Source organism: Artibeus jamaicensis, unplaced genomic scaffold (assembly GCF_021234435.1).
Source record: "Artibeus jamaicensis isolate MK-2021 breed Jamaican fruit bat unplaced genomic scaffold, CSHL_Jam_final scaffold_660, whole genome shotgun sequence".
NCBI lineage: Eukaryota > Metazoa > Chordata > Mammalia > Chiroptera > Phyllostomidae > Artibeus > Artibeus jamaicensis.
In genome coordinates this window covers 9,952,364-9,967,332 of record NW_026522052.1, presented here as the reverse complement: position 1 = coordinate 9,967,332, position 14,969 = coordinate 9,952,364, and the positions used below count along the sequence as shown (strand labels likewise).

Sequence of the window (14,969 nt, the reverse complement as noted above, 5' to 3'; positions counted from 1 at the left end):
GTAGAAAGGTAGGAAGCCGCACTGACCTACAAAGTCTATCCTCATTCTGGGGTAGAAGGCTCAAATAGGGTATCAACGCGATTGTCCTTATTTGGTATTTGGAAGAGTTTCATTTGTTATGTCTATTCCTCTAGGAAGTTGGTGGGGGGCAGAGGAGTCTTGCACTTAAGTGTCAGAACAGAGCCTTCTCTGCCACCCAAAATACAGGACAGGAATGCTGCTACTCTGGCATAATAAAATGCTTTTTTAAAGACATCAATAAATCATTGATTCTACTTTTACAGGATATTTTATCAGCAATGAAGATTCTGGAAGGTGCCTCTCCTGAGTAAGTCCGAGGGTGTTGTTTAGCAAAATAAATAAATAAAACCACTACATCAATTTTTCCCTTACTAACTATAACATAGTTGTATAGTATATTTACCAGAGGAAAATAAATATTACTTAGTGAACAAACACCAATGTACGTGTGTATAACAGATAAACCTTTACAAAAACCTAAAAGAAAAACAAATGCATGCGGGCCATTATGAGGCTCAGCCTTCCCACACACTTAACAAGAGACACATTTCGGCTTCTCGGTAACCCGGAGAGGCAGATCGTGCGTTAGACAAGGTCGCCGGGGGCCTGGCACTTGAACCCAATTCTCTCAGTCCAAGTTGAATACTATTACATGTTGATTCTAAAATCTCTTTTTGGTGGTATGCAGTCAGCATTTTATTCCTGTTTTCATTTCCCAAATCAGAAATTTGAAACCTGTGTCCTTACTGAAAAAGGCACAATTGGAAAATACTTATTTTTAAGGCAACAGAAGGAGTAAGTGTCAAGGACACCGATGGGGAGGCCGGTTGATGTCCAAGTGGCACTACTAAGAGACCCTTAAACTGTCAAACTAACCAGAGATTTTAAATCATTCAGCTGGTCGAATAAATTTTACGAGTGTCTGTACAATCCATTACCACCAGTGAAATACTGAAGTTGAGGTTTTTGTTTGTTTGTTTGTTTTAGGTTAAGATGAGGAAAATCTCCAGCTAAAACATTATGATTCTTCTACTCTTACCTGAACCCACGGAAGAGCACAGAGTCAGAAGAATACCAGAGAGCAGTGTGTGGAAGGGCCCAGGATCCGAATGCATAGCGCCAGGTTACAGAAGCGGGTGGACAGATTTCCGGAGCAAAATCCAGGTCTTGGCTCACTGAAAAACAATCAAAGAAAAGAATTCTAAACCACAAAAACAGCTGAACTCATTCATCTGAATAGTCAATAGGGTTGTGAGCATAATCCCTTATCTCCCCAACTCAAAAACTAATCTCTAGATGCTAAATTACAACTAGAAGTTCTGCTCATGCTTCCAAGGTGTTCGGATACCTCTTATTACCCAGAAGCCATCATTCCAAAGAATACATTCAACAGCCTGTAGTGCATTTGCTTCATGTCTCACAAGCATCTACAACTCAACACAATAAAAATGCACTCTTCTACATTACTTAAAACAGATTTTTTAAAAAAAATAGCTAACACTTGCATAATGCTTAGGACGTGCCAGACACCATTTTACTTCATCTTCACAGCAACCCTATGAAATAGGAACTACTGGTTTTCTTCCCTTTTTTCAGATGCGGGGCTCGGACTCGTGGATGTTCAGAGAACACCAAGTGCACACCCGTGTTGGGGATGCAGGCCATTCAGCACGTTTGCAGAGGATCCAAAGACCAGGGTGGCGAGAGCAGGATGAGCCAGGAAAAGAGCCCAGAAGGGAAGCTGGGCCAGATCCTACCCAGCTTTGAAAGACATGGTAAAGGTTTTGGAACTGGTGAAAAAGGTGGAAGGGATTAAGAAGTACAAATTGCAAAAAAAAAAAGTACAAATTGCTAGTTATAAAAACAGTCAGAGAGATGTAAAGCACAGCATAGGGAATATCATAAAAAAATACTGTAATAACTATGTATGCTGTCAGATGGGTACTAGGTAGGGTGATCACTTTGTAAGGTACATAAAGTGTCTAATCGCTATGTTGTATACCTAAAACTAATGTACTATTGTATGTCAACTGTAATTGAAAAATAAATTTAAAAAACTTTGGATATTCTCAATGTGGTGGCAAGCCCTGAAAGGACTTAGGGACATGGTGTGACGGCATCTCATTTATGCTCTACAGAGATCCCTGGCTGGAAGGGACTAGACTGAAATGGGGCAGGAATGAAGAGGGACAGCAAGTAGAGAAATGTAATCCCTCAGGACAGAGAAGAAGAATGTGGTGGGTTAGACTGGGGAGTCAACTGTGGGGGTGGTGAAAAGTAATTGGACTCAAAACATTTGCTAGAGTCAACAACATTTGCTAAAGCCTTGGGTATAGAATGTGAGATAAAGAGATGTGCTAATAGTTTTGGCTTAAAAATAATAGCTCTGTTTACTGAAATGGGGGAGACTAGAGGCCATGGAGATGGGATTAGTCAACCGTGCTTGCTCTAGCCAAGTTCAGTCTAAGATATCTGTGAAGCAGTCCCATGGTACTGTCGATTGACAATGACGTAGTGGAGCCTGGGGCTGTGCAGTAAGTCGGAGCTGGAAATGCAGATGTTAGACCTATAAAAACCAAGGCACTGAATGAGCTCTCTCTGAGGGAAACGAGAGAAGAGGAGAGACCTACTAGGCGCCTTGGGACATTCCAGAGTTTGTAGACTGAACAGCGGGGAAGAAAGGAGCCATGGAGACTGAGAAGTCATCAATGAAATTGGAAGAAATCTGGGAGAATGTTGTGCCGGGGAGAAAAACATTTGAAAAATATTTCTAGAAGAGTCATGAAATCTCTCAGTCACTTCTGAGAGGCAGAGTAAGATGAGACACCATGGGGAAGACATCAGAGAGGTCACTGGTGATGCTGATGAGAGGGGTTTGGATGGAGGCTCCAGGGGCGCCTGGCGGTGGGTTCACAATGGAACAGGAGGGGAGGGAACGAGGAAAGCGGGCCCAGAAAACTCAAGGCTTTCGCTATAAAAGGGCAAGAGAAGAACGCGGAGGAATAGGGAGAACTGATGGGGGTGAATGGTGGTCATGGGAAGGCTGGCTCGTTTGCGTGGGGTTTTTAGTACAGAGATAAGTCCAGCAATTTGGCAAAGCTGAAAGTGCTTCCTTCCCCGTGCCACACACTTCAAAATCTACGGGTAGCGAATTCCACTTTATCCCGCTCACGAACTATCAGTTCATGGACTGCCTTTCTCATTTTTTCTTGCTGACCTCTTCTTAAAAACGAGGGAGGATATTTTGGTTACCACTCGTGGGAAGAAAGGGCCATCTGTGTGAAACTTTTTTTTTTGGTTTATTTGAATTCATATTTGCGTCAAGGGTAAGAACTGACACACCACTGCTAAGCAGTCAAGCAAAGTAAACATTCAAATAACTTGCTAACAGGAGCCACTTTCCTGAGAGAATGAGGACAAGTAGGAGTGTTTCCTCCTTTTGCCAAATCTTTCCTCAAGTATTTATTTATTGAAAAGCAGGAGGAAAAATTCCTGAGTCAACTTTAACCTCAACATGCGATCGACTGAGTTTACTCTACAGCTATCCTTTAAAATGCCACAGCTCATTACTGCTACCTAAGTATCAGCACACAGGGATATACTTTATTAATTCTATTAGGTTTCTTACAACACACTGTCCATTTTTAATTTCATGTTTATTTTTCTATTACAGTTGATGTATATAGTTTGAGGCATACAACATAGTAATTAGACATTATATAACTAAGTGATCACCCTGGTAAGTCCAGTACCCATATGGCACCATAACATAGTTACTAAAATTTTGTGGACTATATTCCCTATGCTGTACTTTACATCCCCATGACTATTCTGTGACTACCAATCTGTAGTTCTTAATCCCCTCTCCTTTTTCACCCAGAGCCCTAACTGTCTCCCATCTGGCAACCATCAAAATGTTCTCTGTCCAGTCTGTTTCTGTTCTGTGTTCATTCATTTTGTTGCATAGATTCCACAAACAAGATCATCTGGCATTTACCTTTCTCTGTCTTATTTCACTCACTTATTCCACAGCCTCTATGTCCATCCATGTCACTACGGATGCAAGATTTCATTCTTTTTTATGGCTGAGTCATACTTCACTGTATATAGGCACTACTGCTACTTCCTCCATCCATCTACTGCTGGACACTTAGGTTGCTTCCGTATCTTGGCTATTGTAAATAATGCTGCAACGAATATAAGACATATACTTTTTTTCAAATTAGTGTTTTGGGTTTCTTCAGTTAAATACCCAGGACTGAAATTACTGGGTCCTTCTTTGTCTCTTGTTATAGCCTTTGTTTTAAAATCTGTTTTTTTTTTTTTGTCTAGTACAAAATTGCTACCCCACCTTTAAAAATTATTTTGTTTTCATTTTCATGAAATATCTTTTTCTATCCCTTTACTTTCAGTCTGTGCATGTATTTTGATCTGAGGTGGGTGTCTTGTAGGCAGCATAAGGGTCTTGTTTTCTTATTCCTTCAGCCACCCTGTGTGTTCAAATTGGAGTATTTAATCCATTTGCATTAAAAGTAATTGCTCATTGACACCTATTTATTGCCATTTTATTATATTTTTTATCTTTTTCTTCTTCTCCATCTTCTTCAAAAAGACCCTTTAACATTGCTTAGAATACTGGTTTGGTGGCGGTGAACTCCTTCAGCTTTTTCTTGTCTGGGAATCTCTTCGTCTGTCCTTCAGTTGTAAATCATAGCTGGGTAGAGTAGACTTGGCTATAGGTCCTTGCTCTTTATCACTTTGAATATTTCATGCCAATGCCTTCTGGCCTGCAAAATTTCTGTTGAGATCAGCTGACAATCTCATGAGGGCTCCCCTGTCAGTAACTATCTGCTTTTCTCTCCATGTTTTTAAGATTCTTTGTCTTTGACTTTCAGCATTTTAATTATGATGTGTTTTGGTGTTGGCCTGTTTGGGTTCATTTTGTTTGGGACTCTCTGTGCTTCCTGGACTTGTATGTCTATTCCCTTCACCAGGTTAGGGAAGCTTTCTGTCATTATTTCGTCAACTAGGTTTTCAATTCCTTGCTCTCTCTCTTCTCCAGCACTCCCGTGATGAGAATGCTGGCATGCTTGAAGTTGTCTTTAAAGTATCCCTTTTTTTTAGATTTTTTTCTTTTTTGCTGTTCTGATGGGCTGTTTTCTGCTTCCTTAACTTCAAGTTCACTGATTTGATCCTGTTTCATCTACTCTACTGTAATTCCTGTAATGTATTCTTTTCAGTTACTACATTCTTCCATTTCTGATGGTTCTCTTTTATGTTTTCTAACTCCATTTTTGTCTCCTACCTCTTTGTTAAAGTTCTCATTGAGGTCATTGGGCATCCTTATAACTGATGTTTTGAACTGGGCATTTGGTAGATTGCTTGTCTCTGTTTTGTCTAGTTTTTTTTCTGGACTTTTGTTCTGTTCATTCATTTGGGATACATCTCTTTGTCTCCTCATTTGGCTGTCTCCCTGTGTTTGTTGCTACAAATTAGGTAGGGCTGCTACATCTCTCAGTCTTATAAAATGGCCTGACGTAGTAGGTGTGTCCTGTAGGGCCCAGAGGCACAGCCTTCCAAGTTACCCAATCTGGGCACTCCAAGTGCACCCCCAGTTTAAGCTGTGTCCACATTCCTGTTATGGTTGAGCCTTGATTGCTCTTGGTACATCAATGGGAGGCACTAAACCCCAGGCCAATGGGCTGAGAGAAGTAGCTGCAGCCCTAACAGAGGAGCTGCTGTGCATCCCCCAGAGCAGGAGTTACTTCGGCAGGGCTCTAGTGCCCAATAAGCCTGTCCCTTAAGTGTGTCTCTGCTGGAGGTGGTAGATGGTGCTCTGGTGTGGTCTGAAGCTGGCAAGATCAGCTGCTACCCAAGCCCTGTCCAAGGTCACCTGGCATGAGCTACAAGGCAATATGCAAATGGCTGGTTCTTGTGCTAGGTTGAAGGTGCCCAGGAAAGGCCAAGGTGTGAACTGAGGCTGACTACTACTAGTGCTAGGCCTGGGGCCATTTAGCAAGAGATACAGGGCACACTGAGGCCAGCTACTGCTTATTTGGAGTTTGTGAATCTTTGATAGAAAGATTTTAGGAAAGTCTAAAGAATGGGCCAAGACAGGCTGTTTGCATGGAAAAGCCACTGGAAATTGCTTGCATGGGCCTGTAAATTGGGTGGATCTGGGTCTCAGGGAGTCACCAGGGCAGAGTAAACAGCATTAGCCAGGTTGATGGAGACTCAGATATGGTGCCTATATGCTAGCAACATGGGGGGACCGTTCAGCAAAGCAACAATGGCCTCTGCCAGCATTTGTCTGGGAAAAAGCTGGCCCTCCAGATCTCACCCCAAAGCCAGATAATTCAGTTCGTCCCCAAATGTCCCAGATGTGCTTCTCATGCTGCTGCCCTAGCACTGGAGCTCCCAAGTGAACAAGTCCAAGTAAGTCTGTGTACGGGCTCTTTAAGAGGAATCCCTGGGTCTCCAGAAACCTCTGTCTCACTCAGCCACAGTTCCCACTGGTTTTCACAGCCAGAAGTTATGGGAACTTCTTTCCCTGGTACTGAAACCTTGGGCTGGTGGCCCTGGTATGGGGCTGGTACCCCTCACTCCTCAGGAGGATTTCCATAGCTGAGATATCCCTCCCAAATTTTAACCGCCACATGTGGGTGTGGGACCAGCCCATTCTGCATCTCTGCCCCTCCTACTGGCCTCATTGTGGCTTCTCCTTTATAGCCTTAGTTGTAGGACTTCTGTTCAGCTAGATCTCAGGTGGTTCTCAGTGACGGTTCTATAATTCTGATGTGACTGTGGGACGTTTACCCAACCACCACCTTGATGGGAACTCCAACATGCTACCTGTTGGTTTTGGGGGTTGGAAAGAACTTAAGACCATAGCAGTCATTTACTAAATATTTGTTGACTGGGTTTATAATTATATTTATCCATGGCAAGCTTGCTCCGTTTGTTCGAGAACTATGACAATGAACACAAGGCCATGGGTTCTATTACTATATGGGTCAGACAGCTTGAAATTATATTCAACAGCCGCCAGTGGCAACCTAGGTCAACTTCCCAAATAAACACCACTGACCATGAGGAGGGCTGGATAGTGTATAAATTGGGGTATACCCATTAACACTACTGGAAAACTGCTCAATGCTATGTCATTTTTAAAAGTATTCTTTGTTGAAAAAGGAAACTCAGTAATATTAGTGTTAATGCTATTTGATTAGCAAGTTACTAGAAAACACACATATATAACACCTATATATAATTACATAAAAAGTATATAATATGTAAATTTTATTCTTTTTAAGATTTTATTTATTTATTTTTAGAGAGAGGAAGGGAGGGAGAAAGAGAGGGAGAAAAACATCAGTGTGTGGTTGCCTCTTATGCACCCCCTGCTGGGGACCTGGTCCACAACCTAGGCATGTGCCCTGACTGGGAATCAAACTGGTGACCCTTTGGTTTGCAGGCTGGCACTCAATCCACTGAGCCACACAAGCCAGGGAAATATGTTCATTTTACATATTTATAATTTATACATAAGTATGTATGTCTTGCATTGCTCTACCAAATGAACAGTTTGGCCAAGTTTACTACAATTAAACAAGGCTCCTGCCCTTTTCTTACACATACATCAGTGGCCTTAACAGGTATGTCACCTTTCCTACCCATAAAAAAGCACCTTGACAAGGGAAACAACAGCCCTAATTTCTGCTGCATAAAAGTTATCCCATCCTCCTCTTATCCGCTTTTCTGATTAGGAAACTGGCCAGCAGAGAAAAGGTTTCTGGTAAGAGCACCCAGCCCACTTCACCACTCACCACTTTGGCACATAACTTGCTGTTTGACCTCTGCCCCAGTGCATATACACACTTAATATTCACATGCAAAAATGAAACACAGAATTCTGCTTCCAACCATACAGAAGAGAATTCTGATTTAAATCACACTGTCATTTCTTTTTAGACATCTGTGTTTTTCTCGCTTAGATTTTTATGTAAATGTGATTAACATAATGCTGGGCAATATTTCAAACAAAATATTCAAGTTTTTCACATATTCTACATTTGATATGTTATTTTATAAGTAGACAGTTGTTAATATATTTCCACAAATGCTGACAAAATAAAACATTCAGCCTTGAAAATGTGGAACAAATATACAAAAAAGTAAACATGACAATTCCATCACCTAATAATAATACATCAATATTTTGATGCTCTTCCTCCTAATTCTTTCCATATGTGTATCTTTACATAATTGCGACCAAAACATGTGTGCAATAGTTTTAACTCATGCTTCATTTATTTATCTAATTTTACTATTACGAGCATTCATAAACATAATTTGTAATAGCTATAGATACTTAGCTATTCCCTTTTGGGTAGTTAGGCTGTATTTATATATATGTGTGTGTGTATACATATATATACGTGTATATATATGGTCTGTCCAGGAAATATCTAGGCATGTACTATGAAAAATAGAGACATTTTTGAAGAAGATACAAGAAACATTAAACATAGGACAATGATACCGCAGTCCCCTTCAGAGTAAGCACCTTGGGACCGTCAGCTGCCCTATCATATTTTCCTGAATCTCATCAAAGTTCTGAAATTTCTTCTCCTTCAAAGGTGATTTCAGTTTTGGGGAAAGCCAGAAGTTGCATGGTGCCAAATCTGGCTATGGAGCTGCTCAGTCACCTGGATGTTTTGATGTTTCACCAAAAAACTCTCCATGAGATGTGATGCATGAGCGGGCACGTTGTCCTGATAAAGCTGCCAGTCACCAGTGGCCCATTGCTGTGGCCTTCTGAGTCACCCGAATAGTTTCCATGGAGGAATGTCCAAGCTTAACACACAATTTGATACAAATTCATTGCTCTGCTCACTGAGTCATTTTGAATGCGACAGCCACACAGCACACAAACTCACTCAACTGCATCTACCAACCCCACTGACTAGTACAGTGAAGTCCTCATTGTTCACACATGCACATCCAGGCCATGCTCCTTGGCCGCCAAGTTACATCCATGTTGCACAAAACATTCTTGCCATATCCTAACCATATATTAACCATATACTAAACCATATATTAACAATGGTTGGGTTTTTCCAGACAGACCTCATATGTATATGTTTTGTTATTACAAATAATGTTGCTATGGACATCTTTGTCCATAAATCTTAAACCACTCTAATTACGTCCTCAGGAGAGATTTTTTAAATGGAATTATTGGGTCAAGGAATACAAACATTTTTAAGTCTCTTTTAAAATATATAGTCAAATTGTTTTCCAAAAAGAAAAAGATGGCAAATATCTCCAACCCCGCGCCTGACGACCACCATCAGCAGTGTGAGAGGCTCCCACCCAACAGCGTAAGTTCTTGGTCTAGACCCTTCCACTGGCTTAGATCTTGGTTTAAGTCCTTCTTACGCTGTGCTAAGCTGAATGACTATAAAACATGAATTTGAGCAATTAATTAAAATATTTGATCAGTCATAAAGGAACATTCACTGTCTAATCTAGCGAGGCTTTTTCTAACAACATTCTAGGTTTACATAAAAGTAACGCAAAAGAACGAAAGACTCGGCACTGTCTGCGCTGCGCTTATCAAACCTCGTGCATCTGAACATTCAATTACAAAAAAGCACCGTGGACACCAAAATCTCTGCTTCTTACCCCAAATTTATTTTAAAGTAAGATAACGGATAACTGTTATACTGTGTGATTTTAATTTATAATATGTATTTGTTTTCTAAAATTTTGCATGCAAAAACTGATGACACTTTTGGCAATACTTGTTGGCATTCAAAATAGTAAATTACCAATCATTTCAAAGTTGTATTCTCCCTTCATTAATGCTTTTGTCTATAAAACACACACACACACATACCTCTACATCCCTAAGCTACTGGAGATAGTAAAATAACTCCAGGAGTTGGATTTTAAAGTGCTTTGGCCTTGCCTTACTGGTGGACTTTGGCAAAGACCTGGTCAATTCCCCACGTGAAAGCCAGAACTGTTATGGCTTATCCAATTCACTGGTCTCAGAAGAAATTAACATGACCACGAGGAAGTTCTACCGCCTTCATATCTTCAGAGAAAGTTAATAGCCAACGAGATCCTATTATCTTCACTGCAGCTCCGAGTGGCTGATTTAAGTGTCTGAGGAGAAGCTTAGTGGTCACTTTGTTCCCAAGAAAGTTTCTGGTAGTTCAGCCTCCCCAGAAGAAAGACTAGGGTGAAAAAAGTAAAAATGAAATGCGACAGCTGAGGGTAACACCTGAAGAAACCTACAAGTCAGGGGACAACTCCTCCAAGGTGTAAAAATTTTTGGAGGGCTCCCTACTTTCACGTGACCCCAGTACTGCTTCTGGAGTCCTGAAGTTCTGTGAGAGGAGCTGGCATTTCCTAAATTACAGGGCTTTCTTTAAGTCTTCCCCTCACATCTACACAGATGGCAATTTATCTTCTCTAACAAACTGTACTTTTACGCCATCCCAGGCTCAGAAGCACTCGTGCTGGCAAACAGAAGCTCAAGGTAATAAGAGAGGAAATACTTCCCTAACATTTACTTAACTTATTGTTCAGGTGGTGAACTTAATGCTTTTATAACCCCTTTTCAACGTGCTGCCAGAATAACCCTCTGGGGAAAGTCTTTCCTGGATTTCTAGATTTGATTTCCTTGTTTTTGAAGCAATGCCTTTGCTTCCCTAAGGATGATAGAAGCTGTGTCTCCGAGTTACCCCCTCCAGATCCTCCTAGCTCAAACTTTCTCAGAGTTCTCTTTCAGGCTTAGGCAATAACTGTGACTAATTTGTAAACAGAAACTCAGCTTTGGGGTTGGTATTGTTCTTCAAAATAGTTCTAGTTTCCTTCTGTAAAGTAAAGGCATCTTACTCCTCATGAAATGGTAATTTCCTTCTTTAAGAGAACAGACCCTTATTTTCAATCTATTTCAAAATATGCTGAGAAAAAAATGTTTTCTGTAGTCGCTACAAAAGAAAAAAATGAAACAATTTCTACTTAACAATTTCTGATTAAGTACTGATTATTTCAGCACGACTTCAATTAGGGAAGTCAAACATGCAACACAGGTTTTTTTAACCCGCTGAACTACCCTGACCTTAATTACATCCAACTTTCAATCTCCTGTCGAAGTTTTCTTCATTCCGAATATCTGAACAATTTAGCGAAGCAGCTAATATTTCCTGCAGACTTCTAAGAATCCTAATTTTCCCAGGAAATATTCATTCAATCGATAAATTCCCTACAAGAGGGCATCAACTTTGGGTAAGATCCTGGGAGGGGCACAAAGATAAGGAAGATGAAGAAGTCGTAATTCCTGAATTTGAGGCTATTGAAGCCTAATGGAGAGAAGAGGGTGTGAACATAATTAACTTTGGAATAAAGAGGAGTGTCCTGCATAGTAAGTGCAAATGAGATGGTAAAAAGTATTAAAAGTTCGAAGCAGAGGAATTCACCTTTTATTCCACAAGCTGTGCTTAGTGCATGCCTACTGTGTGTCAGGCACTGTGCAATGCTGGGAACTCAGCCACGAACAGATCAGAGGGGACATCTGCCTTCCCCAGGCTTACAGTCACGTCAGGGAGGGCGACATTCAAACACATAGTTATCCCGCAGAGCTAAACGTCTTGCTCTAGGGCTCCTGCAAAATTATCCCACTTTTTGGATGACTTCTTTTTACCCAGTATCACAACTGTTCCAATCATAAACTAAAAAGTGGTACTTTGATATTACAACTTCAGGCAAAGATACACCCATCAGTTTACATGACATTGTGGTAGTTGGTCAGAAAATACAAAAAGATTTGAATGGCCTGCTCTGTTTGGGCGAGGCCAAAACATGGTGCTTTGCGTATAGATGCCGAGCGAGGCGGGCAGTGGGCACTTCCTCTGACCTTGGTTGCCTCTTGCACTGAGGTGCGTGTGCAGCATTTCCCCCAGGTCAGAAGCACTCCCAGGGTCGAGCCTTCGAGCCTTCGTCCTGCCACACGGGTATTTTCTGTACCGTAACTGTGTTTTTAAGTGGGATGCGAATGCACGATAACTATGTATCTTAGGAGGACTTGCTGTTTTAAAGTTGATTCCCCGCCTCTCCATCCCCTTGGAAGGACTTCCTTACCAGCCCTCCTTCACGCCCAAGTCTTCTTTCTCCTTTGCCTAGCACAATAAATTCATTGCAAGATATTTAGGAACAAACTGCATTTATTTACTTTGAAAATATTGTTTATCACCTATACAAAATTGCTCTTCATACTTAGTTGGTTTATTTTTCTATGAGACTATTTCATGTTCTTGGGTTGGGGCCCACACATCATGCCTCCATCAGAATCAATGGAAATGGTTTTTGCTAAGAGGCAATGCTTTTAGAAAATAAAGGTTTTCTGGAATCAAAGTAGTGAAGTGAAGGAGGGATAGGAGAGCAACAGAATAAGGCAAGTACAGGTGCTACAGGAAAAACAGAGGGGTCAGAATTTGGAGGACAGAAGGCTTCCCAAAAGAGACATTTAGGTGACTCAAATGGATAAGCTTGGGGCAGGGTGGAGGGAGGGATGAAAAGCAAAGGGAGCGGGGTATTCCCAGGAGAAGGAATGGTGTGTGTGCAGAATCAGGGGCAGGGAGTGAGGAAATGTGGGCTGGAAAGTACAGCAAGAAAAGGAGGACTGTAAGTGGTGAGAGTTAAGGTCACAGGGGTGAGTGAAAGCCTGAGTGTAAAGTCAGGTCATGGGGTTTGGTTTTTATCCTCAGGGGAGTACTGATGGCTTTTAAGGAGGCAAGAGACAAGATCAGACTTGTGCCTTTCAAACAGCAGGGACGCTGCAATGTGGAGAGTGGCTGGGGAGGGGACGAGGGGTTCAAAGTGGGGAAAGAGGACGGGGACTTGTGCTAGAGAACCATCCGGGAGACTTTTACTTGATTAAAGAATATTTTTAAAGACAAGGGAATATTTTAAAAAGAACTAGAACTTGGACAGTGAACGACTTGGACTGGGAAAGAATACATCTCTTAGACATCTCTGGAATCCATTATCTGTCCACTTCTCTGTTTCCCTTCTGCTTTTGCCATTAATAAAGGAACGGAGGCTGCTGCCCAGATTTCTGACTTGGGCACGTGAGTGACTGAATGACGTGAGTTTCCCAAGACAGGAAATACACAAGAAGCAGCAGGGTTTTCCCTGGTTTGTTGCTGCTGTTGTGAGGGGGGCGAGCAGTGTAGAGAGTGTATCCCACGGTGTGGAGCTAATGAGTTGGGTGGGACATCTAGGGGGCAAGCAGGAAGAAGCCTGAATTGCTGGAGAGGGACCTGGGAGGCAACGGCAGACAGACAGAACTGACACTCCCTACCGAGGAGAGAGCCTCAGGCTGGCTTCTAAAACACAGCACCTTTGAAGGTGTGGCAATTTTTCATTCAAAACGATTTGCATTGTTAATACTACTAAAATATATTTTTAAATTAGATTTTATTTGTTTATTTTTTAGAGAGAGGGGAAGGGAGAAAAAAAGGGAGAGAAACATCGATGTGAGACAGAAACATCAATTGGTTGCCTCTCGCACGCCCCTGATCTGGAACCAAACCCACAACCCACGTATGTACCCTGACTGGAGACCTTTTGCTTTGCGGGACAATGCTCAACCCACTGAGCCACGTGGGTCAGAGCAAAAAAAAAATTAAACACAAAAGGAAAAGACAAAAAATAGTATTCCAGGATGGAATCAAACAGACTTTTAAAAAATGAGTTTCAAAACGTCGCTGCACTTCCCACACATGTATCTTTCCAAAGTACTGCAGTTTGGGGTCACCAGACACATCCCTCAACTGCTGACTCCTTCGTGACCACTGAAGCCTTTGATCGGTGGCAGTCTTCATGCTGTCCGCAGGGGGTCTTGAAAAATGAGAGTAACAGCTGGCCAGCATCCTTCAGCGATTTTGCTGGACGAGTGGGCAGGGGACGAGGGGGGTGAGCACAGGCGAGGCAGAGCAAGTGCCACCACCCCGTAAATCTAGTCGCAACAAATGTACCATCCACGGGTAGCAACCATACTGATCTTAGGGTTATTCCCCATTCTTTCAGAAACTGAGGATTCCCTCAAAGCAGTCACGTGCCACCAAGAGCGAGCCATTCTTGGTTTGCTCTGGTAGCTCCGAGGCAGTAGGAGGCGCGTCTAGAAGCAGAGCGGCAGGACGTCACACAGCCAGGCCCAGGTCCGTAAGCTATGATGCTCTCTTCTTACCAGATCTCAGAGCCTGCACTGTGCAGTGCAGCTCTTCACAGTGACACACCGTTCAGATCGACTTCTCAAAAAACATTGTCACCTACAGATTTCACAGCGCTTCCCCCACCTCTGGGCCGCCGGGCGTACAGAAGGATCCCGCTGCCTGCAAAAGCACTTCCCTTCTCTGCAGAGCATCAAAAGTAGAGGAGAAAATGGAAGCAACTGGGAGTAATGGCACCAAAAAGGCCAAGTGAGGAGAGAAATAATCAACTCCACATGAGCCACTTCGGCTCCAACACAATGAAGGGCCTAGGACTAACCCCAGGAAAGGTCACTGAGAGCAAAGGTCACAAACAGAAAAAGGCAACAGTGAAGAGCTGCCGGCTACACAGAGAGCCAACGTGGTCCTAATTACACAGCAGAAGAACAGGAAGGGGCCTGGGCAAGAGCGGAGTGCGGTTCCAGTCCCAGGGTCTATCTGTCTAACAAAAGAAGCCAAGTGTTCCTGTTCACTCTCTCTCAAAGAGATTACTTCCCCTCTCTTCTAGAGCACAGGAAGCCGAGAACGGCGGAGACAGACGGTTCTGATTCTGGCCTCTACAGTGAGTCGAATGGGAGCATTGCAAATGTTTCAAAGCGCAGCTGCACACAAATAGTGAACTTCTAAAGTGATTTGGGAGCAATTATTAAAAAGACAAAATAC

General features: G+C 42.3%; 1 protein-coding gene across 6 annotated transcripts in view; it reads right to left on the bottom strand.

The window, feature by feature from the left end:
* The window catches only part of CDON (cell adhesion associated, oncogene regulated), a 97,073-nt gene that overhangs the window by 54,229 nt on the left and 27,875 nt on the right, over positions 1 to 14,969 (bottom strand). For 5 of the 6 annotated variants that reach the window (XM_053659424.1, XM_037134159.2, XM_037134164.2 and 2 more), the window contains one exon: positions 1,061 to 1,196. In XM_053659424.1, coding sequence (XP_053515399.1) covers positions 1,061 to 1,136 — 76 coding nt within the window. In that variant the 5' untranslated portion in view covers positions 1,137 to 1,196. Of the gene's footprint in view, positions 1 to 1,060; positions 1,197 to 1,369; positions 1,456 to 14,969 lie in introns of those variants that run through there. The other variant, XM_037134161.2, reaches the window with a different exon arrangement.